Source organism: Corvus cornix, chromosome 2, assembly GCF_000738735.6.
Source record: "Corvus cornix cornix isolate S_Up_H32 chromosome 2, ASM73873v5, whole genome shotgun sequence".
NCBI classification, from domain to species: domain Eukaryota; kingdom Metazoa; phylum Chordata; class Aves; order Passeriformes; family Corvidae; genus Corvus; species Corvus cornix.
Genome location: NC_046333.1, coordinates 2,997,155 through 3,024,915, shown reverse-complemented (window position 1 = coordinate 3,024,915; position 27,761 = coordinate 2,997,155). Strand labels below are relative to the sequence as shown.

At 41.2% G+C, this 27,761-nt stretch overlaps 1 protein-coding gene across 4 annotated transcripts; it reads right to left on the bottom strand.

Annotated features, from left to right (window-relative positions):
* Positions 1 to 430: 430 nt before the first annotated feature.
* On the bottom strand, positions 431 to 27,750 carry LOC104686400 (vasoactive intestinal polypeptide receptor-like). Of its 4 annotated transcripts, XM_010394790.4 has the most exons (14): positions 27,671 to 27,728; positions 19,212 to 19,243; positions 18,525 to 18,624; positions 15,183 to 15,290; positions 14,338 to 14,447; positions 11,969 to 12,066; positions 10,371 to 10,503; positions 9,799 to 9,952; positions 8,055 to 8,115; positions 7,169 to 7,238; positions 6,566 to 6,657; positions 5,446 to 5,575; positions 4,550 to 4,591; positions 431 to 2,323 (listed from the first exon to the last, which is right to left on the bottom strand). In XM_010394790.4, exons 1-14 carry the CDS (start codon positions 27,702 to 27,704, stop codon positions 2,135 to 2,137), a joined length of 1,353 nt encoding a protein of 450 aa, XP_010393092.3. In that variant the 5' UTR covers positions 27,705 to 27,728; the 3' UTR covers positions 431 to 2,134. The 4 variants fall into 4 exon arrangements, with proteins under 4 accessions (XP_010393092.3, XP_039405996.1, XP_039405995.1 ...); XM_039550062.1 differs by lacking the exon at positions 19,212 to 19,243 and having other exon boundaries at positions 27,671 to 27,750; XM_039550061.1 differs by lacking the exon at positions 4,550 to 4,591.
* Between the last annotated feature and the right edge of the window lie 11 nt (positions 27,751 to 27,761).

The following is a 27,761-nucleotide window of genomic DNA, read 5'->3' as shown; positions in this document are numbered from 1 at the left end:
CAGGGTGTCACGTAGTTTGTAAAGGGATTTTAAAACAATTCTTGGAGAGTTAAACTCTGCAAAAGACGCGAGGGGATCAGAGGAGAAAGCAGCCATGGCCTTTAAAGATCTGTTGCAGCTGCCCTTTGAGAGTCGTTTAAAACTCTCTCATAATTCCAGGAGAGGTTTGGGAGCCCTGCCTGGCTTTGTGGGCTGCACACATCCAGCTCCAGGAGGTGGCAGTGGCTCCACACGGAGCACACAGCACTCAACGCGGTTTAGGATGACGTTCTTCTGTCTTCCCCCGCCTTCTGGGAAGCAAAACATCCCTGCCTGAAGCGCTCCCGACTCATAAACACACCCACACGAACTCAGGTGGGTCACCAAAACAGGGATCAGGATTCTTTTCACAGCCCAAATCAAATCTTTATCCAAGAAATTTTTGCACTCCTCAGGATTAGTAACCTTTTATTTTATAAAGTCTCAAATGAAATATCCAAACGGACACAAACTAAATGTGCAAACTCAAATGAAATATCCAAACTGACATAAACTAAATGTACAAACTCACAGCAGCTGTAATTTCCACTTGCATTTTATGAATGGACATCATACATTTTGTATCCAAATTCTCATTACTATGCTCAGCAACAGAACACAGGAACAGAGGTTACTTTTACAAACAATGCTGATAAAAAAGTCAGAATAGACAAAATTACTCCTTATAATGAACATATGAGATTGTGGGCAGATGGGTTAAATGCCTAATTAGTAAAGAACTTATTTGAATTGAATTTATAGAACCTGGACTGTTCATCTCTGCTCTAATAGAACTAGAGATGAAGCACCTAAATCAGCAAAGAGGTTTCCAGGAGTCAAATGTCTGTTGACCTAAATAATTAACCAAGAGCAGAGCAAACTGAGGGACTGGAGTACTGGGGGTTTTAGCTAAATTGACACTGGAGCTCAGAGTGTGAGTGAATGGCTGTGGTCTCCAGCAGTGCTTCCAAGCCTGATGCAGGTTCTCCTGGGAATGCTTGACCCATCTTGTGTACCTTGAGTGCCTTTTCTTTGCTTCTGGAAAGGCTGAGGTCGAGTCCAGCTCAGTCCTGAAGAAAGAGGAAGGTCACCCAAAGAATGGTGCAAGCATGGCTCTGGTTCACTCTGCTTCACCAGACCAGATTTTGCTTCACCAGACGTCACTGCCGGGCTGTGCATCCTGATCCCTGAAACTGCACTGAGTGCAGTGATAATGAGCTGAGAAACGCTGGGCGGGACTGAGACTTTAGTTCTTAAAGGCAGGTCCTCAAAAAAGCACAAAAATACAGTTTAATTGGGTGTTTCACTGATTGATCTTCAAGGTTTTGAACGTCTGTCCCACACAAACCGACATCTGGGCGCTAAGAGTAGGTCTGTAAGTCATTCTGAGCACAAGGCACCCCAGCTAGCACCTGGCATTGGGTTTGCTCTAATTTATTCCTTCACACATCATCTGCCTAATATTCCTCTGCTCCATATTTTCCTTTGGACAAGAAAGGGTTTGGGATCCTCTGGCCTAATTTAGTCTCTGTTCAACAGGCTTAGAAGGAAAAAAAAAATCAAGCAGATATTTTGTGTCACTTGTTTGTGTCACTGAAGACATATTGAGATTCCTTTTAAAGCAGATTGCTTTGCTGTAGGTAAGTGCTTGGCAGGTTTCTGTGCCTCATCTCCATTAAATTGTCTCAAGACACCTCAAAACAAGTCGTAAAACACCAGAAATCATTATGGCAAAGCCTGGCCACCAAATAACCCTTTCAAATGATGGTTAGGAATCATGGTCTTGAAAACTGGAAATTTTGGGAAATGCTAACAAAGATATGACAAACATGCTGGGCCTGGGAGGAGTTAATGTAGGGGGGGGTTGTATGCTAACCTGTTGATTCACTCCAGCTCAAAGTCTGGCTTTTCACAGCAAAACAAAGGGGATTTTATGCTTCAGGACAGAAAGAATCAGAGTTGTGATGCAGATCTGTACCAGGTGAGAAAAGCAACTCCTGTTCAGGACAAGGAATTTACAGGAGGCTCCTGACACTATGGAAAGCCACAAAGGATCCAGTTGGCCACCTCGGGATAGCACATCACAATATCACAATGTCACAGCAATTTGCCCTGCTCAGACAGTGGTGACACCGTCCTGGGACACAGAGGTTCTCCGTTTGGGGCTGATTTTGTCCAGCAGGGATAACTGAGTGACGTGGTTGACTGGGCTGGTTTCTCTGGACAAGGTCCCGTGTTTGTGGGTGAAGGTCAGGTATTCCTGGTACTGCCACTTGCACAGTTGTTTCTTCAGCTCAGTCTGAACCTGTAGGAAGTTACAAACAAAGAAAAATTTGCTGAACACTGAAGGTAAAATATGCCCAAAAGTCTACCTGAGTACTTAGCCCAGATAAGTCAGGATTAAACCTTAACACATTTTTAGAAGAATTTGAACTCTGTCCTTATTCATTTTGAAAATAAATCAATTTAATTTCAAAAATTCAGAGGATGGCATGCAGAAGTACATTTGGACATCAGGGAAAGTCACTGGCAATATTTATCATTTTGGTGGCTCCTACTCTGCCTTAATTTTCCCTGTTCACCACACAGACACACAGACAGCCCCTGTGTACAACTTCATGGATGGGTCTCTGGATCTTCCAAGAATCTAAAAAATAAAAGAGAGATTTCCTCCACCAATTCAGTGTTCCCGCACTATCCCAGCAAACTCAAGGCCCTCCAGCACTCCTCAGTTTCATCCATACTGATAACACCTTGCCTGGAAGCAGCACAGTCTCTCACATTGTCACAGATACTCAAAAACTGTGAAAAAACACACACACACACACACACAGAAAATAATAATTAATTTTTATGATTGCAGGGAGCCACAACAGATGCACTGCCAAGTGGTAATGAGTGGCCAAGCTGCTCCAGGAGCAGTTATTCCTAAGAAACATGGACAGAAGCCAGCCCAGCTTCGTTTTGGGGCCAAAGATCAGGCTCTGCCTGTCCTGCTTTCAACACCTACTGGATTTCTGTGCTGTGAGGTACATTGTGCAAGCTATTAAAAGGCTGCTGAAGCAATTAAAAGGCTGCTGGCAAGGAGTCTGTGATACAGAAGGCAGGTTGGAAGTAGCACATTCTGTATTTACAGCTGAGTCTTGAAGGCACTCTCTCGGAATGGCCAATATCAATTGTTTTCCTAAGTAACAAACATATTTTAGGAATTATTCGTCGTTGGGTAGGATTGCTTGCACCTCCATTTAGCCTTTCCTGTGAGGTGCTGGAGTGTGTCCAGTGAAGGGCAATGGAGCTGGTGAAGGGATTGGAGAGTAAATCCTGTGAGGAGCAGCTGAGGGAGCTGGGAAAGGGGCTCAGGCTGGAGCAAAGGAGGCTCAGGGGGGACCTTGTGGCTCTGCACAAGTCCCTGACAGGAGGGGGCAGCCGGGGGGGTCGGGCTCTGCTCCCAGGGAACAGGGACAGGAGAGAGGGAACGGCCTCAGGCTGGGCCAAGGGAGGCTCGGGGTGGACAGCAGGAGGAATTTCCTCATGGGAAGGGTTGTCAAACATTGGCAGGGGCTGCCCAGGGAGGTTTGGAGTCCCCATCTCTGGAGGTGTCCAAGGAAGGGCTGGATGTGGCACTCAGTGCTCTGGGCTGGTGACAAGGTGGGGTTTGGGCACAGCTTGGACTCGACGGTCTTGGAGGGCTTTTCCAACATTAATAGTTCCTTGTTCTATGAGAATTGTCCAAGTTTAAGCCACTGCAGAGACTGAGGCACCATTAATGTGTAATTCTCAACTAACACACTCACTTTTCTGAGGTTGAGATGTGGTTCTGCATTTTCTCATCAGTTTTTATTTGTTCTGCTCTTTTGGAGAAAGCGCCAGCAAATTTAGTGAGGTTTTTGAATGATAAGCTCACTACACTCTACTGCAGGGAATTTATCCAAATTCTACCGGTGTTATAAAACCAGGGAAGAAAGGGTTTGAACAAAACTCCTGATTGTACAAGATGCCCTGGAAAAGGGAAAGGGAAAACAAAAGGGAAAAGGGGAGGGGAAAGAAGAAACAGAAAAGGGGAAAGAGGAAAGGAAAAGGGGAAAGGGAAAGGAGAAAAAGTAAATGGGGAAAGAGGAAAGGAGAAAGGAAAGGGGAAAGGGAAAAAGAATGGGAAGTGGGAAATGAAGAAAATCACTAGGAGAAAATAAACATAGAGAAAGTGAAGAGCTCTACAAGATTTCCATTGACTTATCATCATGATAGCTATCAAAAATAAACCAGGAGAGAAGTCCCCTGAGAGGAAATTCAGCAACCATTTTTAAAGGGTCATTGCTTCAACGTTTATTTTGTATCCTCCTGTCAGAACTGCATGAATACAAATAAAGTCAACAAAGGTAACAAGGGACAAAAAAGATATGGGGATGTCATGGTTTCAGGAGCAGATCAAAGACAGATCTGTTCTGAAAATAGGAAAAGAAATTAAAAAACAAGAGGGAACTGTTGAGTTTTAAACTCAACAGATTGATAATCTCACGTACTTGCTACTCACCTCTGCATTTGAGAAGCAATATAGGAGAGCAACAACAAAACCCTAGGGCAGGAGGATAGGGGGTAGAGGGAGAAAAACCATAAGGATTTAAAATACAGAATCAATGACAGACATCAGGTTTCAGTCACAGTTTGTGTAAGACAAAGAATGCATATTTTCCATTTTTCTATTGGAGTTCAGGCAATGTGACACTATTTATTGAGTTTTCATAATAGAATTAAATTCCTCAGTGGACTGGTGACATTTTATGTTTATTACTGCCTTTGTACAGAGACAACAAGGATTAATTTGCTGTTTATTTTATCCCACAAACTAATTCTCCCTCAGATAAGGTAAGCATGGAAGAGGGGTCATTTGCAACACATGTCAATGTGGACAAGTTGTGGTGGGGTACAGAGGAAAGGGAAGGGAAAAGATCTCAGCTGTTCAGTACAAAATGTACTATACACTGGTCCTGACCATCTCAAATTCATGATGTTGTTCTGAGTAGTGATACAGCAAAATAAACAATGAAATACTGACATGGTTCACTACCCCTGAAGGGTGAGGGCAGAGCAGGTTGTTATAAACTCTTATTTACCATCCCTCTTATCATTATTACATGTGAAATCATTTTCAATCAGTTCACCTTAATCCACAGACCGGTCTTCATGGCATTCTGTCATTTTTATTCAATAAAGGTAGATATTATACTTATTTGGTGATTATTAATATGAAGCCTGACTCAGAGATTTCAAATAATAAAAGAGCAAGCAACAGAAGAGCTTGTGAAGGAGTGAGATGGGACGTGTGCATTGAAATTGGACACATTAATAAATCCTACTCTAACAACCAGCCTGAAGTGTGGTGTTACAGACCAGACATCCCAGGGCTGTTAAATATTTTGTCCGTCTTACCTGAAATGAGCCCAGGCCCAGCTCGATATAAAGCCGAGCTTCCAGACCAGTGCTCTCTGGGAAAAATGCAAACACAATGTAGTGCACCCCAAAGAGGGGGATCAAAAGCAATGTGGATTTTGCAAGTCGCCTGGGAAAGCAGGAATTAAAGAACAATGTTAGAGATATGGAGTGAGTGTCAGCAATTATATGGTGCAACTTTTTTTCATTCAGAGAACTGTCGCTGTTATCCCCAGAGAGACGGCGAAAATCACGACTTAAGTCCAGGTCAGATTCGTGTGGCTGAAGCGACCTCATTTAATCACCCATACCATTTATAGCATGGTTCCCAAAAGAGAAATTACATGATTGGCTTATTGACCCACCACCTCTCAAGGTGATAGGTTGAGCAGTAAGACACCCAGTTCCAAATATTACTCTTCAAGAAGGAAAATAATTTTCCCAGTTCTCACAACAACCTGCAGGTATAAAAATGGTTTACATTCTCTCAAACTGTTGTCCGTCCAGTTCGCATGAGAACGAAAGCTTTCAAAGAGAAGCTGTGAGAAGCTGCATTTCTCTAACTGCCCTCTCATGAGAAAGAGAAGTTTCACAGGAAAATTCCTCTGCCAGCCCTTCCTAGCATCCACAGAGAACAGCTTCAAATGGAGGCAGCTGCATCCAGAGAAGTTATGGAAAGGTCCTCTGACTGCACTGGTGGGATCCCCAACGGCTGCGAAGGGGTTTTTAAGCAGCCAGGACTAGGTTTGGTTACAGATTGTATCCTGTTACTGCAAAGAATTTAAAGGAAATTATCTGCATCTTTCTCTGTGTGGCCATTTGTGCAGAAAGGATTGGGAGTGAGACGGATGCATCACCTGGCATTTAGTTTTTACACTTTCAAGCTTTTGAAGTTTCATGCTTTATATTTTACTTTGCTCTTTGTCCCCAACATATGGACCCCACCCTTTTTGCCCTGAAGAAAAAGCAAGATGTGATATTTGGGATGAAAAAGAACGTTCGTGTTGTCATTTCTTCTCTTTCTATTAGAGGAGGAGTAGAACTTTCTGTTCTCCTACCCATAAAAAATGTCTTCTAGGAGATAGAACAGGTGAATACCAAGAGACACAGAAATACTTACACAAAGTGGCTTGAATGTCTCCCTCCTCCCTCTTGGGATTTCAATTTATGGACTAGAATCCTGATCACATTAATGAATATAATAAAGTTAATCTGTGAAGACAAGACAAAATCTGTAAATTTACTACAAACCAGGACTTACCTTCAGTTGATACAAATAACTGAAAATCCCCACTTTTAGGAATTGCACTGCTGTAAACCAGTGCTCATCTGTTCTCAGCTCGAATCAATAGCTTCAGAAATAATAATCATCTTTCCCACCAATATATAGTTGCATAAAATATGATGAAAGTTCTGTTTAATTAATGTAGACCTACATATCTTAATATCATTTGATGTCTTACATTAATGCCTTGTACTTCTGGTTAGAACTTTGCAGATTTTAAATGGTCTAAAAAGTGCCTCCTGTTCTCTTCATTGTTTATGACAGGGATTATACAAGATACAGACCTAAAAACCAGACTGCTCCCTCCCTAAATTCAGGTGGTATAAATTCCTGGATAAGGGAGATTTTTTTGCCTTATGATCATAAGAACTCATTTTAAAAGCACACTAGATAAAAATATCTGTACTCAGAAACTGAAGGGGAAACTAAAATACTCACTAATACAGTTAGCAGGATGGGGCCTTTGATGATCCATAACACCACTCCATTTTCATCATCATCCCAACATCTGAAACAACAAATAAAACCAGTTTTTTATCTGTCCCATGAGAGCTTCCCACAACACACAAAAGCACTTCTGCCACAGGAAAGGAAAGTGGTGGACACTAAGTTTTAAATCGCTGTCTAAATGTCCCTGGTTTCTGTATAGTCCAATCTAAAGAAAATTTAATCAGCAAGAAGCACAGATTGAAGAAGCAAAACAAAGTCAAGAAATACACATTTGTGTTTTCAGGCTTCTTTCCTGCTCTTCTTACCATTCTCAACTCAACTTCTTTCTCAACTCTCCTGAGTTCTGAGCAGGTAGGTATAAAATAGTGCCTTTTCCAGCTGATGTGAAATGATCTGAAAGCCTACAGGACAGCTTTTGTATCTGAATCTCACTTAAAAAGATTAAAATAAAATAAAATCAAATAATTGAGTGCAAACAAAAGAAGAAACTACCTAAGACTTAATGCTGGTTGTTTGGGAAGTTCTTATTTGAAGAGATTAGGGTTAGTAATTTATGGTTGACTTTATACAGAAGCAGCAATTTTCTTGAAATATAATTATTTCAAGGACTGGGCATTAGGGAACTAAAATGAAATTTCAATAGTTTATGTGATATTTCCAGGGTTTATTAACCCATGTATGGACATAAAAATCACAAGACTTAAAGTATTTTCTCCCTTACTTATGTACAAGCTGTAAAAATTACAGTGCAACTTTGGAGCATGAGGGGTTTTTCCTTTCTTTCTTTTCTATACATCTTTTTTCCCCCCTCAGAAAAACAGAACACCATAAAAAATGGGATGCTCTTGTCTTCCTTATCCAAGCTCTGACTTACCCAGTGTTTTGTTGGTGGATTCGTGTGAGGACCCAAGCAAACATCACAGCAGTGGGAGCTCCTGAGCAAATCAACGGGAACACAATAGCTGGTTTGAATATCATGTCCCATGGAATCTTTATTCCAATAGGTTCACAGTTGGATTAAAGGTCAAATTATGGGTCAGACAATTTTCAATAACTTTATGAAAGAATTTAATTTGCAGTTCAGGGAAAGGAAAAAAGAAAGGAATAAAAGGACAGGAGAATGAAATCATAACAAAGGAGAACAGGGGATGCTGTGAAACTACATTTTCAGAAATAAAAAGCTAAGAATTACTTGAAGGTTTGGATAGGAATTGAAAGCACTTGTAAAGCTGGAGTAAGCGTTTATTTAGCTGGGGCTCTTTCATCTTATGAATTGTGGCCAACAAACTCTCTTTGTACAGCAGCTGGAAGAGTGCACATTTTTGTCCTAAGGACTCTACTAATCACCCTAGACCAACCAGTGGATAAGAATTCCATGAAAATTTAACTGAATCCAGGGTCCAGTGATTTCCAGCCTCATTTTATCACTGCTTATCGTTCTATCCTTCTACATTCATGTGTTTTTTTAAGAAGGTCCATAAACTAGAAATTGCTTTTGCTCTCCTCCTGTGGAATTGAATCTCCAAAGACTGAGTGACTTTCAAAGCTGCCACAAAAGGCACTCTAATCTGAAACAGGTGACATTTTCACTGAGGAATCTATAGAAATATAGGTAATTTCTTTCTAAGTATCATTTGAGTTCTGTAGGAAGGGTGCAGAATTTGTCCTTCCAAATTTTAGCCCTTTGCTCAAGTCCTTTAAGGTGGGACCATGTTAAATTCAAGTTGGCTTTTTAATTAATGAAAAGAAATATTTACCTCCACATCACCTGAGATCTGAGTTACCCCTGAGGTGTCTCTCACCTTCCATTGATTACAAAAGGAGATGAGGATTATCACATTATTAATTGAGTTGTTTGCCTTCTTATCTCAAGTTGTCCATGATTAATCAAGGGCTGAGAGTCTACTTTCAGACAATCCTATTTGGAATAGCTCCAAAAAAATTTAATTACATTAAATAAAGTCTAAAAATCTGAAGGTGAAGGATAAATTAATATTTATTCAGGATAATTTGGATTTCACTTCTAAGTCAAAAAATGTCATTGTAACTGCTCAGTTTGGGTGCCTGTGTTTTAGACCAGCCAAGATGAGATGGGGGAGTATCTGAGAGTCACAATAATTCTGAACAGTGAAAGAAATCTTGTGGGTTTCACATTCCCATTATGAAGAGATGTAATTTTATTAGAGATAATTTAGATTGCTGTGTAACATCAAAAGATTCCTTAAAACCCGGAGATCTCTTGAAAATAAAAGAAAAATAGAATTGCTTGATTCCTAGGCTTGGACTCACATGATTTAAGATTAATCTGTCAAATTCTGCCAACTTAATCATCCAAACTTCTTTAGTCAGTGGAGGAATTAAACATATTTCTAGGATATTATCTGGCCATATCACTCATCCTCTTGAGGCCTGGATAAATCACCACCATGGTGTAAATAACTAAAATATAAAAGGCAATAAATTGGTGTGGCTTTGATGTAGCATTACTGGATGAACGGGCAACTTCCCTCAGAAAAGTGGCACCTTTGAAGGCTCCTTTTACCTCAAAACACAGATTTGATCCAGTTCTGCAAGCAACCAAAAATACTGAATGGCACAAAGAGGAAGGGAGTACTAACCCCAGCCAGTAAATATGAACCACCACACAAACTTCTTGTTGGAAACAAAGGTCAGCAGCAGCAGGGTTTGCAGGTAGATCCCTTCGATAAGAAGCCAGAAGAAATTGGCTAAAATACTGAATTGGAAGAATGCCACAGCAGCCTTACAAGCAACCTGGAAGTGCAGAGGAAGAAAAACCTTTTAGGTCTACTCTCGTTATGTCTGGTTTCTTTAGACATGTATGCAAAATTCAATGTTACCATGCAAGAATGAAGAAATAACAAAATTTCTGTAGGTTTGGGGTTCCATAATTTGAATTGACTTCAGATTTTTGAAAGGGAAATATTGGGTTTTTCTTACAGATTGAATTCTTTTACTGGTAGAAATCGTTAGAGTTTCATTAGAGTCAACAGACCTTAAATATCAAAGCTGAGTTCAGCCTTAGCACTTGGTCTTTGGGTTTACATCATGTAGTTTGTTTAAAGATTTCTGTTTTAGCAGTAGGAGAAATAGGATGAAAAGATCTCCATGTTGCCTTCAGGTAAAGAATTAAATGTTCAGCCAAGGGTGAGAGAGAGGGGAAGTTCAGTACCGTTGACATGAGACAGTGGTCCATAGTTTCATCTGCAAACAAAACAGCATCTTTGGTGAAAACAGCAACTGCTCTCAGGATGAAGGAGACAAACAGGTGCATGTGGATGTAATTCCGTGTACAGTGGAATTTTCTGGCATGGAAAGAGAAAATAAAAATAGTTCTTTGAGAAAAATTTCTCATGGTCTTATGAAAAGTCAAGCAGGAGCACACGAGACTGGAGATACCTTGCAAAGCAATAAATGATCTGTCACTGTTTGAGAGGCAGTGAGACAGCAGGGAGCAGAGCAGTTGTACCTGTTTAAGCTAAAAAAAGCTCAGGGATAATTGTCCTTGGATCACCACACATTTAAAGGAGATGCCAGAAGCAGAGAGTAACTGTGGGACTCTTGGGCTGGATTATGAAAATACCTTTTAATTATTTTAAATAACTTTTTTTTTAAAGTTGAACAAGCTTGCAACAGGCTTTTCAGCCCCTTTTGGGTCACAGAGAGATTGAATTGGTGTCAGTCACATGTTATGAGATGGCTGCCAGAGCAGTTACCCTAAAGTGCATTAATCTGATGAGGAGCAGCTGAGGGAGCTGGGGAAGGGGCTCAGCCTGGAGCAAAGGAGGCTCAGGGGGGACCTTGTGGCTCTGCACAAATCCCTGACAGGAGGGAGCAGCTGGATGGAGCTGGACTCTTCCCCCACGTAACAAGGACAGGACAAGAGGAAAAGGCCCCAGGTTGTGCCAGAGGAGGTTTACATTGGATATTAGGGAAAATTTCTTTAAGGAAAGGGCTGTCAAGTACTGGCCCAGGCTGCCCAGGGAAGTGGTTGAGTCCCCATCCCTGTGGGTATTTAAAACACACCTAGCTGTGGTGCTTGGGGTTGTGGGTTAGTGATGGACTTGGCAGTGCTGGGTTAAGGGCTGGTTGGACTTGATGATCTTAAATGTCTTTTCCAGCCCAACATTTCTATGAGTCCCTTTCTCTAGGCTGCCCTGTGCACATTCTACCTTGAACTGAAGGAATCTCCCTCAAGGTTTGGACACATCAGCCTCGTGCTCCTGGGTCCCTCTGTAAGGGCCATGACCTTTGTGACTGCCAACCCACTCCAAGTAGGGAGCTGTCCTCTGCTCTGCTCCAATCAAACCCCAGATCCACTTCTTAATACCCAACATCATCAAAGGAGGCATTTAAATTTAATCAAATCTCTTCTAATAGCTCTCAGTTATGGAATCAATGGCCTTTCACAGAGGGAATGGACCGTTTAGGAAGCTGTGGTTTAGGGGCATGGGACACATCTGCAGAGTCTGTCCTGCGAAAAGAGTTCACATTTTTGTGGAGGAATAATTATGTTAATAATGATATAGGGTCAGGGTATTTCCTCTTGATGGTGTCATTGAGGACATTAAAACAGACGGCCCAGCTTGATTGTTTTAACATCTGCAGGGAAACACCATGGCACGAGTAGAGAAGGACTCATCGCCATCAAAGATGTTATGTCTTAGAATGATTAGAAAATAACCATAAAAAATCCCACAAAACAAAACCACAGAGGATCTGAGAGAAAATGTCTTAAAACATCCTGAGAAAGGGCCCATTTATATTTACCTGAAGGCAGCAAAGACAATTAAAGCTGTAATGAGCGAAGTCACGGATGCTGCATAGCCGGCGGTGTAGACACGCCAAAATGCAGAATAATAGGATTTCTGCGGGGAAAGGAGACACAGCCCAATGCAGGTGGTTCTGCAGGATGCACCCTGGGGTGCTCATTCCACAGGGACACATTTCCCTCACTGGTCAGTCCCACAATCTCAGTGCTGCTTGCATGCTCGAGATCTGCTTCAGGATTTCCCCTCCACCGCTAACAAAGGTTTTCCTTTGAATCCCATTTAACCCTGCACAGAAGTTTCACAACCCACAGGCTCTCTGATCCCTCTGAGCACGTTCAGAAGGAAACTATTAACTTTGATATGTAACTACCTTTTCTCATGTCAGTACATAAAAACTCTGGAGCACTGAAACCTTCTGGTGGGAGATTTGTGAATCTGTCACTTTAGGCCCAGGCCAGATTTGATAATTATTGATTTTCATAAACAGCTATAGCTGAAAGAGAAATAAAACTCTCAATTTGTAGGTGAGGATGCTGAAACATTGACAAAGACTTACATCATGTTGTGGAGGTTAAAGTAAAAGCCAAGAAAATCACCTCACAGTCCTTAATTCTCTGGACAAAGAGTTCATTCCTTGCTGTATATTGTAGCACTGTAAATTCTTTATAATTCATTTGTTTTCAATTTAGACCTATATCCTTAGAAATCCTAATCCTATGTCCTAAGAAAAATAAAGCTTTTTTTCTTGGCTTTAACTATGCAAATTTTATTCTGGTTCACTACAAGATCACCTAATTATTTAAAATCCCAAGAAACTAAATTCTCTGAACCTAGGCAAATTTCCTCCTTATAAACCCAGTGGACACTTTGTTCTCTAATTGATCCCAAATCTGTTTATCCAAGAGGCTGCAATTCTAGGTTAAGGCAGCAGATTAGCAATTTTAAGTAGATCCATAAATAGATCTTGTAACCCTGACATTATAGGAATCATCGTGGTGTTTCTGAAAGAGTCCTGATCTTTTGTACAGTGTTTTCCAAACACAGATGAAAATTAGGAAACAGGTTATTTAACTGAATAATGGAGTGTTTCAGTTCATTTTATCTGTTTTTGTAGGAGAGGTGAAAAAACTAAATACAGAAGGCATCACTGGTGCTCACTGCCCATACAAAGTACACAGCAAGTGGTTCTGTTAGGACACAATTGGGACTTTTTCTCATTTCCCTGTGTTTGCAGGGCAGCAGAGATTGCTGATTTATCTTCCTTTTGTAGTCCAACCTTGTGGATTTGACTGGAATGACAAACTAAACACAGCCAGAGCACAGACAGCAGCTCTGTGCTGAAATCTGCTATCGTTGTGAAATATAAATATAGCTTCTTGCTTGATTTTATCCTAGGCCAGCCTGAAATTAGGCCTGGTTTAGCATAATCCAGGGAGTGCTTGGAGAAAGCCACCTGGAGAGTGAGCTTAGCCCTGTGGGAGAACTGCATGGGGGCTGGAGAACGGTACTCCAGAATACACATCCTTTTATGAATCTTGCATCCCTCCTGAACTGTTCAGATCATTTCCAGCCTCTTTCCAGAAGGCTTTTTAACAGCTGTTTAAGTTTTCTAAGCATTTATTTAAGCTTTTTAAGCATTTATCTTTCTAGCTTCCCCAAAGTGCAAAGTACAAATATACTTATTTATAGGAGGTGGATTGAGCTCCAAATATGAACTCCAGTGTAATGAGGAGGAACGTGGAAATTTAAACCATATCAAGATGTGGATGTGACAGAAATGCTGCTGGAGCTTAATTGAGCACCAATGATGATCATCAGATAAGAAAAATATTCACTTCCTGCTCCACTGAACACCTGAGATAAAGTGTGGAAATACTAAATGGCATCCAAAAGTTCCCTCCCAAGGATGTGTGTTGACCACCAGGCTTTAAAATTAAGAAATATTTTTCTATGACTCAAAGAAAATCTGGAAAAAAAAAAATCAATAGGAGGGATCCAAAGGAATTCTCCCTGAAAAAATCCCTGAGGACAGGTGGGTGGGGCTTCCCTGAGAGATGGGTGCGTGATGAGGATTCACATCACCTCTGTCAGAGAACCAAAGTCTTTGTTAGTTTGGACAAGTGAACTAATCATGAGTTTAACACCAAGAGGAGATATTTGGATGGAGATGAAAATGCTGACTGCTGCTCACTTGCTTTATGTTAAGCCTAATTTGTTAAACGAGCTCTAAATATACCTAAAAGTTTTGAGTTTAGCGCTGAAAGTTGGTAATTACTGGGTCCTGACAGGACTCAGATGTGTGGAGCATCCAGCTAGTCAGGAGAGGATGCTCTGGAGATGTTCAGAAGCAGGAAATCAAGCACCCACCTGATCCTCAGGTCCTTTGCTGGAACCTTCGTCAAACCCACAGGCAATGGTGTATGGTGGGAATGGCTCTGACCAATATTCCTCCTGTGTACAGTTCCTCTGAAGGAAACCTTCAAAGGTGAGACACAGCACAGAATTGATTATGGGAGGGTGGTGCTGCTGTTCTTTAAGTTTTGATGAGTAGCAATAATTTTTTATTACCCCTTTGATTCCTAAGTTAGAGACTCACAGCTTAAGTCATGTTCAGCAAGATTAGCTAAAAGAATTACAATATTCTATATATCAATCCTTTAAAAAATTGAGGGAGATGTTCCCAATCATTTCGAGATGCAGTGGGACTTGCACATTTCATAGGGGAAATCAACTCTGCAAATTCAATCCGTCCACGGAGGAAATCAAATTATACATTTGCAACACATTTGGGGATTGTGGGCAAAGCCCTGAGCTGCCTGTTCCAGACTGGAAGCTCCACACAAGTTTGGATCTTGGTCCTGCTCTGACTGGAGGATTGGACTGGATGACCTCAGGAGGTTCTTTGTAATATTAGTTAATGTACATTTTTATAAATCTGTGGTTCTATGACATATTCCTTTATAAATTTAGCAGCATGGTGTGCTTGTCCATCATATTTAGATCAGCAAAGGGATTAAACAATTCAGTACAGCTTAACACCAAAAAAAAAGAGTGCCAACATTGACCCCAAGCTATTATCTGGATAATTACTGAATGCTGACTGACATAACAGCATTGTGAATCAGGAAAATGTGAAGGAATCCTCAACTACTAGAATTCATTTAAAATAAAAAAAAATAATATGGAGAAAAAGAATAGGAAAAACATCTTGCCATGGGTACTGGTGAATTCTTCAAAAAATCGTGGACAGGGAATTTTAACCACTTCTCCAAAAGTGGCTCTAGGCCAACAGGTTAAACCATCCCAATCTCTGGCACATCCTGCAAAAAAAGAAAAGTGCATCTAAATAGAGAAAAACACAGAGAACATCGCAGATTTGATCTTCCGTAATGAGATTGTCTGTGGCTTTCCCACTCGTGCACATGCAAGAGACGCAGCAGTTCTGCAAATGAAGAAGTGGAATGGTTTCCTTTTCTCCTTGCATGCATCCTTGCTCAGACTTGGTATTCCAGCTGGACCTTCCCCCTCCTTATCTCATGAGAGAAGGTACCTGAAATTCAAGCAGACACAATCCAAAAGTCAAATCGATTGGAGATCTTTTCTATTGTCAAAACAAAAGCCACCAAAATAAAAATATTGAATAACGATCAGCACTTGAGATTTCTCATTACTCCTTTCTCATTACTTGAGATTCCTCATTACAGTCTAATGAAATACATCAGACTTTAAATTCAGCCTTAACCTCTTTATTTCATGTTTGAAAATCTACCAATTTCATCTGGCTTAAGGGAAAGAAGGGCTGAAGTCCCCGTTTTAGGCAATCAATGGCATTTTTCCAATGGATTTCCAAAGGGATTAGATTCATCCCTGACTAGGAGAAGATCTCAGCATTATAAAAATGACCATCACTGGAAGTGGTTGCAACTCATGAGGTTCCCTAAAGCAGAGTGCTGGCTGATGACATGGGGTATGCTACTGGCTCTGAGTCCCCCAAAAAGAGTTTTCAGCAGTTTCAGTGAATCACAGCTTTGTCACAGCTGCATCACACTGAGACTTCAAGCTGCTGGCAAGAGGGTGTGGGGGCAGCACAGAAAAATTGCCAGCATGTAAATATGCCTGAAACAATAAAAAAAAGCATCATGCTGTAACCAGAACTAAACTCTAGGGAGTCATAAGGCAGGTATAAAGCACAGGTTTGGGTTGGGAGATGTTATTTTCTTTCATGATTCTTTTCTACTGCCTCTGTGATGAATGAGAAGGCAAAACTAAAGTTGTCAAGAGCTGAAATGTGGAAGCAATACTTGCCGGCAGCTGAGCAAAGTTACTCTTTGGCTTTTAAAATGATAGCCCTGAGAATCTCCCACAGCATTATCCTCACCCCACCCTTGTGAGGATGAAATTCCTGGCATACCCAATTTTCCAGGGAAAAATAGAGGCCCTGATTCATTAGCTGTAATTTTAATTGTCTCAAATATTTCAGCTAATCTTAGCTACGTTCCCTTTGTGATCAGCAGGAAGAAACAGTGACTTCCAGTGCTGATTCATCCCAAATATTGGCGGCTTCCTCCTGAGGACAGGATGAATCACACCCTGCAAATATCTGGCTCTCACTGATGGTTACAGCCTAAACTCGGCCGCTAATTGTCAAATTAAGAAAGACAGGTAATTCGAGTCCCCCTTGGACATGCAGTGGCCCCCACACTTACACTTAGCAACTGAAATGGTCCTTCTTAGAGAGGCTGTAGTAGATTTGAGGAGCTGGGTCTAAAATCCTATTTTATTTGGCAATGTGGAGTTAAAAATGATGTTTGTGTGACCTTGTGTAGGAACAGAACCTGTATGTCTCAAGTCTTAGATGTGGTTTATTTCCAGTGACTTCTACAATTTATATTAAAGAAATTCCTGAGGGCAGAGGCTGAAAAGGGAATTTTTCATGCCAAGGTTTTCAAGAGACTGGTGGTGTCCAAGTCACCTAAGGTTCCATAAAGACAACTGCAGTAGTTGTATCTATGAATACTGACACCATAGATATTTAAGTCTTGTTCAGTAATCCAGGAATTTTTAGACAGTGAAGAAAAAAAAAATAGGGTTTAGAACTTGATTCATTTGACCTATTTTATACATCTGCTCCAAAATGAGAGGAATTGCACCTGGGCTCTGCTGGTGACACTCACTGGACACTGCTCTGTACAACAAGAATAATGTGGAGCTACTTTGGATTAAGAACTGTGACACAGATTGATTCCAACACAGATTCTCTGTGACTGCTGAGGTTTAACTCTACAAATTGTGGTCCTTCTCTTTGTCTCATTGAGTTCCTGGAAACTGAAACACAAGCAATGGTCTTTTACCTGTCTTAGTCTAATTTTATCCTCCAGATAAAATATTTGGGATAAATTTCCTGATCTAATGTTTGATTTCAAAATATATTGAGAAAGGCTGTAAATACTAAAACAGACTTTCATTAAAGTCCTTCCATATCTAGAGAATAAAAGGTGGAAAGGGGAGCTTTGAGAAGCCCAAAGTTGACAAGGTTGTAGTTTTTACAATAGTTTAACAGAACTCTCAGGGATTTTTACTTCTTTTGCTACAATGAGCATGCTAAAACCATGTAATTATTTTTGTGTTGAAGAGGAAGATTCCTGGAATGACATCCTGTAATGCAGGTGACAAATCATTTTTGAAAATGCCTGATTTATACCAGAACTTTTTTGGGGTGGGTTACTGTGTGTTCTAAGTGAAAAATGTGTCCCAGAGATATTTTGGATTTCGTTAAAGTGTGTGTGAGGGAATAGCACCAAAATAAAATAGGAAACTGGAAGAGGAATATGAAACACTAGAGTGATTGGGAATACTGCAGAAAAGTATAAAAGACAGAGGAAATATTTTGGGGATTAGACTCTGATTTTCACCAGGCTGCTAAAGGCAAAATTCCAAATGGTCTAAATAATTTTATGCCAACCAAATGCATGAGGTGTCTTTGTCTCATAATTCCTCCGCAGAAAATAAACATCTTAAAATTCACGGCACTGAAAAATCTCACTGAGGTGGATTCAAATTTTTCTAAGCAAAGTTGACCAGCAAAAAAAATGACTGATTTTATTAAGGAGTTTGAGCATTTTGAAATTTTCTGTTGAGTTATTTCTAAGCATATTTCCACAATGCCAAAACCCCAGGAGGGAACACCCTACACAGCATTCTAAATATATTTTACAGGCTTTGTTCCACATTCAGTTTAGTTTTCAAAATTTATACCTGAGCATGTAATAGACTTCCAAAAACCACTGCAATAAATCTTTAAAAGCAAACAAATAATGTCTTAAATTGTAAAAATGTAATATTTGTAAGAACTTGGGATTTTCTTTAATTTTTATTTCCCCCCAAATAACATTTCCACCAGATTGGAATGATTCCCAACATGATATAATCTCAACAGGGTCTTCAGTGCTTTCTGAGGGAGTTTCTTTGGAGTTTTGGATATAAATCAAGACCACACCAAACACTTCAGTAACGTGAGACATTCCAGGCCAGGGAATGACCATCAGGACCATTACCTTTAAGATCAGGTGAGGCAGATTCATTGTGTTCCAAGCAGAGAGCCTCCTCTTTGACCACCTGCTGGAATATTTTGCATTCTGGATGGATGCCCGTAACCTTGGTGAGAGAAAGACAAAAAAGAACCCCAAGAACTTCTGTGATTATCAGAATGTGAAAAGTCAGTTTGTACCTCGTGAGTTGTACTCTGAGGTCTGAAAATGTGAAAACTCCAGCTAAAATAGTGGGGGGTTTTTTTCCCCTTGCAAATAGAACATGGGAATGGCAGGAGGAGTCTGTGATCCCAAACAATTATTAATTTGTATACATTTCTGGGTGTACATTCCGGATGGATTCCTCAGTGTACCACAATAGTCAGCTCATGCAGCACCTCTCCTCCAATCTGGGCATTCTTATTCCCTTTCCTTTGCAGTTATGATTTACAGAAAACTTAAATGACATTCACAGCTTTTTGGATTTTCACATATTTACCAATTATGTGGCCAAAATTGGATGAATCCACCAGCTATGGGGATATCCACATCAAATTCTCCAAACTTACGTACAGTCTGACCGCATAAATATTTCTTCTCCATAAACCAACTAAAAATAAATAAATTTATTTAAAGAATTATAGTCTTGGCCATAGTTTAATCCAAATGATCGAAAAATTCTATGAATATATTATCTGAGGATGTTGCACACACCTTAGGCAGAGGAGCTGCTTCCATTTTAACAGCTGAAGAAAAGAGAAAAAATTCATTACTTGATTGGGAAGCTTAAGGAATTTATTTATCTCACAGATTAAGGTACATTTAAACAGCTAAATGGATTTCTAGGCAGCAGTTGTTGAATAGGGTCTGAATTCATTCTCTTAGCTACAGCTATTTAGTCCCATTTATTGTCATGTATTTTGCTTGACCTTCATCTCCCACTCCAGAAAGTTTCATGTCCCCTGTAGTCCTGCATCCTCCACAATCCCAAAATTATTTCCTCTGCAAAGGCAAATAAATTCTGAGAAAGAAACAACAATGTCAGTGCCTACACATGATTTTGTTGTCTCAGCCTCTTTTGCATCCCTTGGGAATTTCAAGGAGGTCTCAGTCACCCAGAAATGGTTGGTGCTGTTTGGGATGTTGAAAGGTATCTCAGCCCTCCTGTGTAGTCTCTGCATTAATTTTGTCAGCCCCATCTGGCAGTCTCAAAAGCATTATTTGAAGTCTCAGATGAATTATTTGATGTCTTAAATCTTCTCCACACCCATCTTTAGGAAACTGAATTAAGCTCATATTCAAGTTAAGAAAGCCACTGAAGTGTATTCAGAGAGCTGGGTACTGGACCAAAGCCTCTTTTGGGATATTGGGATCTTCAAGACAGAGGGAGTCTTGTCTGGAATAGAGCAGAGTTTTTGCTTCTCTCTAACCTATGCTATTCAAGACAAAGCCAGGGGCTCAGTTAGCAGCGATTTTAATGGAAAATGATGGATTGAAGACTTTCCAAGACGTTTTTGAGGAAGACTGTAGGCCATTTTAACCTTTTCTGACTTTGAAAAGTCAGTGCAGATGTAAACATCGCTTCTATACTGCCTTTTCAATCTCAGAAAAATGATTTATTGGCCCTCAAAATGTTTTCAGTGAGCAGAGCAACCAGGATTTCTTTTAGCCTCCACAGAAACTCTACTGGAAGTTATGCAGTCTATTCCATCTTAGCAATAATATCTGCTAAGGGGCAAAAATTAGAGCACAACTTTAAAAACCTTTAAAAATTCTGCCAACATTTGGGTTTTAAAGTAGCATAGACAGACTTGTCTTAATTATGAGGCCCCAGAGAGGGTTCATCCATGCTAATATTAGAACAGAAGGAGGATTAGGGGCACTGTTTGAAAAGAAAGTTAAGACATGGTGCTTTTCCATGCATTTTATTACTCCAGTGGGTAATTCAAACTACATTTTATAAATCAGAATGAATTACTCTGAAGATAGTATTTTTTGCTCTTCAACTATAGTAACTCAATTCTGAAATGAAAATTTTCAGGTATTAATAGAATCCCTGCTCATCACTTTACATTTAACCAGACATTTCACTTTGCAGTTTGCCCACATAACAAATGAATTCTCTGAGTAGAAGTAACAAAATAATTGCTCCATAAATCTCTCACTATTTCAGTTCATAAAAGTGGATTCAGCTGGACAGAGAAAAAGCCATCCCTCTACTTTCTGGAATTCCTGGGTTCTGTTACAGCTGATAATTTTGTGTTTGGAATATTCTTAGGCTTGATGTTTAAAAGTCATGACAATTTGAGATGATGCTCTACCATCTACACTGAGTCCTCTGCTGAAAGACTTGAAAGCAGCAGCCACTCATAACCCAAAACACAAACAAACCACGAAATTTGAAATGTCTTAGAAAAAAAGCACTGAGGAGAAGTGGGTTAAATTAACTCCCACCTCATGGCAGAAAAGTTGGGAATCCTAGAAACACACAGAATTAGTTCTGAAAAATTTCAGAGGAGGAAGAGTTATCTTTTCTCCAGAAATTCATCTGAGAGACACATGGAGCTGATACAGGTGGAATGAGGGGCACTGAGTGTGCCAGACTCCTGCTGCTCAAAGTAGGCTGCATCTCCTGTCTTCTCTCCTTTGGTAAATCCACACCTGCTGAACCAGACCCTCAATCACCATTATTCATCAGAGTTGCTGGAAAAATGGGGGGGTTCTTCATTTACAATGGCTGGGGAAGCTCATACCCTACCCCTGGGGAGGTGGTACTGCCTTGGTTTCACACACAACAGAGGAATTGCTGAAACAGGTCCATGTAGTCCTGCCTCCTGCCTCTGAAAATGGTGATAACTCACCAGAAAACATGATTTGATAATTTCTTTTGGAAATCCTGATCAACGGGTAGTGATACTCAGAGGGTGGGGAGGCCCTGGCACAGGGTTGCCCAGAGAAGCCATGGCTGCCCCTGGATCCCTGGAAGTGTCCCAGGCCAGGTTGGAGCACCCTGGGATAGTGGAAGGTGTCGAGGTTGGAACTGGATGATCTTTAAGGTCCCTTCCAACCCAGCCCATTCTGTGGTTCTTTGATACCCATGGTGGTACTGCAGTCGATCCCACTGGCACTCAGAGCTAGAGCAATTAACCAGTGGCTCACAGTTTGTTTCCTTCTGGGTTACTGGGTTTGGGGTGGGCAGGGCTACAACCACAGGACCCAGACATTTTATTATGGGCCAGTACAGATATTAAATATCACTGACACTTCAGTGTTTGAAAATCAACATCAAGTCCTATTTCAGATGTAGCCTACAGACTATCCCATCAGAAGAAAAAACGAGGCTGGTGTTATTAATTTATAATCATGCAGCCTCACTCAAAGTAATCCTACTGTTGGACAAAAAAATAAGGAAAAAATGACACATATACAAGAAATTGAGAGTAGTGACAATGCTTCAATTCGATGGCTCTCCTCAGGCATTAAGAAAAAGGAAAGCATTAAACTATTGCATAAAGAAAAGCCTTGTGGGCAGAGCATTACTTGTGATTTGTTGTCCATGGCTTATTTTCTGCTATTAGACTCACAGTGCCTTGAGTGAAAAGTTTTTGCTCTGATCTGCCTACGAGGGTTGGGTGATGGGGCCTTCTAGAAAGCAGGAGCTCTGCATTCAGTGTAGGGACATTTTGTGGCAATTTGGGAGGTATCTGCTCAAAAGATGGTTTTTGTAGGGAAAGAGTAGCTCCTGCTCAACATAAAAAAGGAAAGCAGAGCAGAGCTTTCTGAGGCAGGCATGTCCAATCTGGCAGAGTGTTCCCTGCCGCAGTGAGAAGAGTAAGAGGCTGATTTAAAACGTCATTCCTTGGATCAATATTTCCCAGTACCTCGGCGGTAACCTGGCCTGACTCTCACTGGAAATCACAGTGGGATGCCTCCACCACAAGATTTACACATAAAACTTAGAGGTTTCAGGAAGTGTTGTAGACAGTCCTCAAGGAACTGAGCTTTGCATTCCTGAGCACCATAACAAAAAGATCTTTTTACTGCACTGAGTGTTATTGATCAGCCAAAATTCACAGGGGTGTTTCGACTCCTAGTCCCTACCACTAAAACAATCTTGCCTGGAACACAGCGAACACTAAAAAATTGCCTATGACAACCATGAGCATGCTAAAAACCTGGGCTTGCACTGACTTTAAGACTTCATTTTCTTCACATCTGTAAGGTTATTGCACAAAAACCTTAAGTGGCTTATTCACTGAGAGTAAGTATAGCATTGTTTTCTATTTCCTCTGTTTCCTGATAGTTTATTTATTTCCCCAAATCTGAACAGAAAAATCAAAGTAATGGCACTTTGGGCTTTGATTTACTTATGTCGGACAACGTGGAATTTAGCAAGCACTGGGAGGAGTATTTCTAGTGACATCCTCACATTATGCTTAGTGCAATTTAATTTAAAGCAATCTTTCTTAGGGTCCACCCAAAAATGGTGCCCCCAAGGTGCTGTGGGGGTAGAAAAACTGTAATTTAGATGTCACACAGAAGGCAGATCTTCACTCATTAAGATGTCCATTAGCACACTTGGGGAAAAGCAGGGACATTTTCTATGCTCTCTGCAAACAAGGGAAGTGCTTCAAAGCTGGGCACTGAATATATTATTCACCTTTGAAAGAGCAATTCCACGGGATCAAAGAGTCAGCAGTAACACTCAGTCTTTTTTGAAAATTAATCAAAGCTCGAAGAATTGGCTGAATTCATTGACAAGATGAGAAGGCTTCAAGAACTGGAAGGCTCTTTCCAGTGATCTGTTTTAGCTTCCAGTGCCCTGCAATCCTAAAGCCTCACAAACAGGTTTTGCGTCAAGTACATAAATCATTGACTGAGAATATTCATCACTGTTCTTTTTGCCTCTGTCTCCTCAGCTCACATTCATGTCTCAGATCCCAACTCAGATATGCTCTGAAATCAATCCTGTACTCCCAGTTCCCACTGTCTGTGCTTCCCCTGCTCTTCTGATATGACTCTGACACCTGAATATTTTAGCTGTCCCTCACACAAAGTCGTCTGCCATTCATGTCACACACTGACTCCCACCTTGGAGGATTAAAACTCACCTGGTATTTTAGAATACAGAAAAGCACAGCAGGGACTTCTCCTGCATCCCATTTAAACGTGGAATGAAGTGTTCATTTAGTCCTAAAAGTTTGCCAGGGATGCCGAAGGCACGGGGCAGAGAATCAGGATATGTTTTGAAATAGACTCATTTTTTCAAGTGAAATTTTGATGTTCAGGAAAGGCTTTTAGGATGGAGGAAGGCTCATGGAAAAAATAAAAAGTTGAAGACAGGTTGAATAACAGAAAAAGAACACCTCAGCCTTTTTCATAAACTTTCCAGTCTGTTGAATATCTCTCATCAAAACCTCCCATCTGCTTAAGTCCTTCCCAAAAAGCAAAGTGCTAATTAAAAATCTTTGAGATTGGGGAGTGCACGACACTGAAGCCAATTTTCTCATGTGTTAGGAGGGATCTGGAGCCCACCCCAAGCTCCAGGAGCTCCTGTCCATTTCATAGCTACATTCCCAGTCCCTGCAGTAAAAAACCTTCCTGTCCAAGCCCTGGCCTAGAAGTAATTCTGGGATATTTATAAGGTAATATGTGTAGAACTGTGTTCTGTCAGAAAACGACAAGAAACTATAAAAAATAAAGATTTCTTGTGCAGTAAAAAAAGTCAGCTCAAATCTTATAAACTCAGTTGCATCCATTTAGGTTTTTTCCACCATCCCCAAGCTATGTTTATCACTCTGGACTCTGAAAAGCACCAGGTCACCCCAGTGGTGACAGAACTCCAGTCCCCAGCCGTGCATTCAGCTCTCACACAAAGTCCTGCCCTTGGCTTCCAGCTCTGACACAGTCCTGATCCCAGAAGCTTCCAACCCCAAAGCTAAAGCCTCATTTCCAATCTTTCTCTTTAGTCAGTTAAATAGATTATTTCAGGAGTCTTTTTGGCTGGAAATGACTACCTAGAGGATATTTTCCATGTATGTTTTCTCTCTCTATCTCGATTACCTATGGAAGAGGGGAAGCTGAGACACTGATTGCCTCACAGTCATTTAGAGGAACATATTTTCAATATTGTTTTCAAGACATTGAATGCTCCTCTGTGGATTGGACTGTATTTATACGACTGTGTTTAACTGCATGACCTTATACAGAACAGCCCTTGCCATACATATTTATCCATGTATATCATTATATTTATCCACTCATAGGTATTCTTTATGAGACAACACAGCCATACTAATTTATTTTGTTTATAAACCCTGTGTAATTAGTATTACCTTGGGAAAAATTAATTTATCAGCGCTATGCTAAACTGGGTAGAGCATTTAATTATTACTAATGCTTGATGAATAACAGAACACTAATAACTGAGGATCCCCATTTTCTGCTATTGCAAGTATTCCTGTAAACTAAAGAGAAATTTCTCTCTTTCTGTATCATTTTTTGCCTACAGGTGGGATTCATGTCAGCTCATCCCAAAGTCCTGAAACCTGGAAGTCGAAGTCCTTCAGCAAGTTTATTTAATTGATCTGTATTCTTGGAGTGTTTCCGTCTCTTCCCAGTAATACTGAAGGAGGCTCAAGGAGTAGCTTTAGACCAGATTCCTAATTTTAGACAGTTAATTGTAGATGATTAATCTAAATTTGCCCATCAAGCCTCCCTTAATGATCAGTGAAAGCAGACAAGCAGTTCCAGGGAAGGATTCCTCCTACTTTGCTCGGACACCTGCTTGAGGACAGTGACTGCCTGTACAGGAGCCTGTCTCCCTCCATTAACTCCCTCCAGGCTAAAGAAACACCCAAAACCAGATTATTCCACACATCCAGATCCCTATGGAGAGGAATTACAGTCTGCAGGGACCAGCTTGGTAGAAGAAGCACAAATTAGCCAATATTAGCTAAACACGGAAATTTAGACGCCCAGCTTTGTTTTAGTGGGAGCTCAGCACCTTGCCATAGGTTTGGATCCACATGTCCATTACCACAAGAAATGCTTTGCTGAAGGGAATGTACAGCCCAGTGATGACCCATCTGAGTGGCCATTCTCACCTCCGTTCATCAGATCAGACTGAAGCCCTTCTCAGAAATGGGAAATGCAGGTGTTCGGAGAGGAAAGCAGTTTAGCACAGCAGGGAGAGCAGTGAAAGCAGAGTCTTTTCTGCTCCTTGTCCTCTGCTTCCTGAGACTCTGAACTCTTTAAGACAGGAAAAGTCATTTTTAGGCATTTCAGCCTCCGCTGCTCTCTGTTCCTTGTCAATTACTAGTGAAGGGTATTTTTTTTTAGTGTCAAGGACTCTATTCTGCAAGGCACAAATTGTATCCTGCAACATCCCTGTGGAGCTGACAGGAGGTAACAGTACCCAGTTCCACAGAAGAAGTGTTCAGGATTAGCCCTCTAGTTTATTTTCATATTGATTAATGACTTATTTGCAGAATTCATACAGGAATTATTTCTCTGCTCAGACATGATCCTTTGAAACAGGAAAGGATTATTTCCTCTGTACATCCTATGGGTCTCAGGCCTTCCCTGCCTGTTTACCTGAGCATGCAAAGAGACCTAGATTGAGACACTTTAAACCCCACTGACATTCAGAGCATTGCCTCTCACCAGACATGCAGTTGATGTTCACATTTGAGCAGCAATTTGAGGCCAAAATCTGTGTAGATCACACAGTTGATAGAATTTCTTTGATTATGGGCACAGCCTGCTGCAATATGCTGCAATATTAACATGATGTATGGCAGCCCACGGATGTGCACGATACATCACTTTGGATCGGCTCCACTCTGCTAACAGCTGCAAGAATGAGCTGTGCCTCTATTAGGTGTAAAAAGGCTGGCCCAGATGCCAAAATCACTTTACCTGTAGCAATCTAACCCTTAGGCTGACTGGTTTTGTCTGAAAGGACAGTATTACACATGAGAAAAACTACACTGGCGAGGTTTGCATGGCAAGGACCCACAACCTATCCCTTGTACATAGATTTGTGTAAATACGGAGGAAACTGCGAGATCCAGAGGTCGTGCAGGTGTGAAAACTTACATCCCATCTCTCACCTTCTCAAAATGAAAGGTCAAGACCAGTCTGCAGCCATTGAAGCTCTCACAATTATCAACAGGAGAAAGCAGGCCCTAGAGAAGCACCCACTCCATTTGGCTTTCTCAGGACAAGATGGAATATTTCCCGGGAAGGTGATTCTCTCCCTCTTGACTACAGCAGGAGCCTGAATGCCTGCCCACACTGAACATTTCACTGGGAAAGGGCAAAAGTTTGCATTAATGAGTCCTTGGTAATCACACCCCGAGGAAGGGTTCCAAGCACTTCCCGAGGCTGAGGATTGAGGGCAAAGAAGAGAAATGACTGTGCTTGGATTTGCACTAGCTTTTGTTAAGCAGCCCAGGCAATGCCAGTGGTGGAGCATGGAGATCAGGGAGGGATGGCCGTGCCTGGATTGTGTTCCTGTGCTCATCCATCTTCCCTGATGTCCAGCGGCACAACCTCACCTGCTGCCCTCAGTGCACAGCAGATATGAGACAGTTCATGCTCCTGCTTGGTGATATCCTAAACCTTCAGCTCTGAACACATCTGTGCCCTCTCAAAGAGGTAAATGTCCCCCATCCATCAGGAGGAACTATTCCTTTCTAGTCCTCCTCCTTCTGCAAAGTTGCCTTTCTCAGGACAGCTGGGACAGCAACCGGTCCCCTTCTGTCCCTCTAAAGCCCTGCTACAGCCATTTTGATTTAGGGGTGCTCTTCTGTCCTTTGGAGACTGCAGTTCTAACAGGTCGAAATGAAAAGACATTTATTAACAGCATCTTGAGGCTGGAAAATTTTAATGAAAGGAGCTAGGTCAACACACTAACTCAGGGATATTTTTTTCTTTCCTCCCCTCTAATGTCTCTGTCTCATTTTATATTTTTCTTCTTAATCTTTTCCTTGTTTTTCCTTCTTTCTCCCTGCTCCCTGTCAGGAGAAAAGTTAAGCAGCTTCTGCCTACTTTCCCCCACCCCGGCTGCAGTGGGGCAGCTGCAGAGCCATCCAGCTGTGGCGGGCAGTGTCGGGAGCCAGATGTGCGGTCCCCCCGCCCCAGCGGTTCCCCCGCAGGCACTCACTCACCAGCGGGAGCAGCAGCCAGCAGAAAGTTTCGCATCCTCCGCAGCAGCCGCCGGGTCCTGCTGCTGCCTCTGCCTGCTGTGATGCTGCCAAA

Excerpts from the sequence above, each read along its gene's own strand:
- LOC104686400 (XM_010394790.4), bottom strand. The coding sequence starts at position 27,704 with ATGCGAAACTTTCTGCTGGCTGCTGCTCCCGCTG. Across the intron at positions 12,067-14,337 it reads GCAAAGGACCTGAGGATCAG|AAATCCTATTATTCTGCATT; the intron begins GTGGGTGCTTGA and ends CTTTCCCCGCAG. Across the intron at positions 2,324-4,549 it reads ATTGCTTCTCAAATGCAGAG|GTTCAGACTGAGCTGAAGAA; the intron begins GTGAGTAGCAAG and ends AACTTCCTACAG.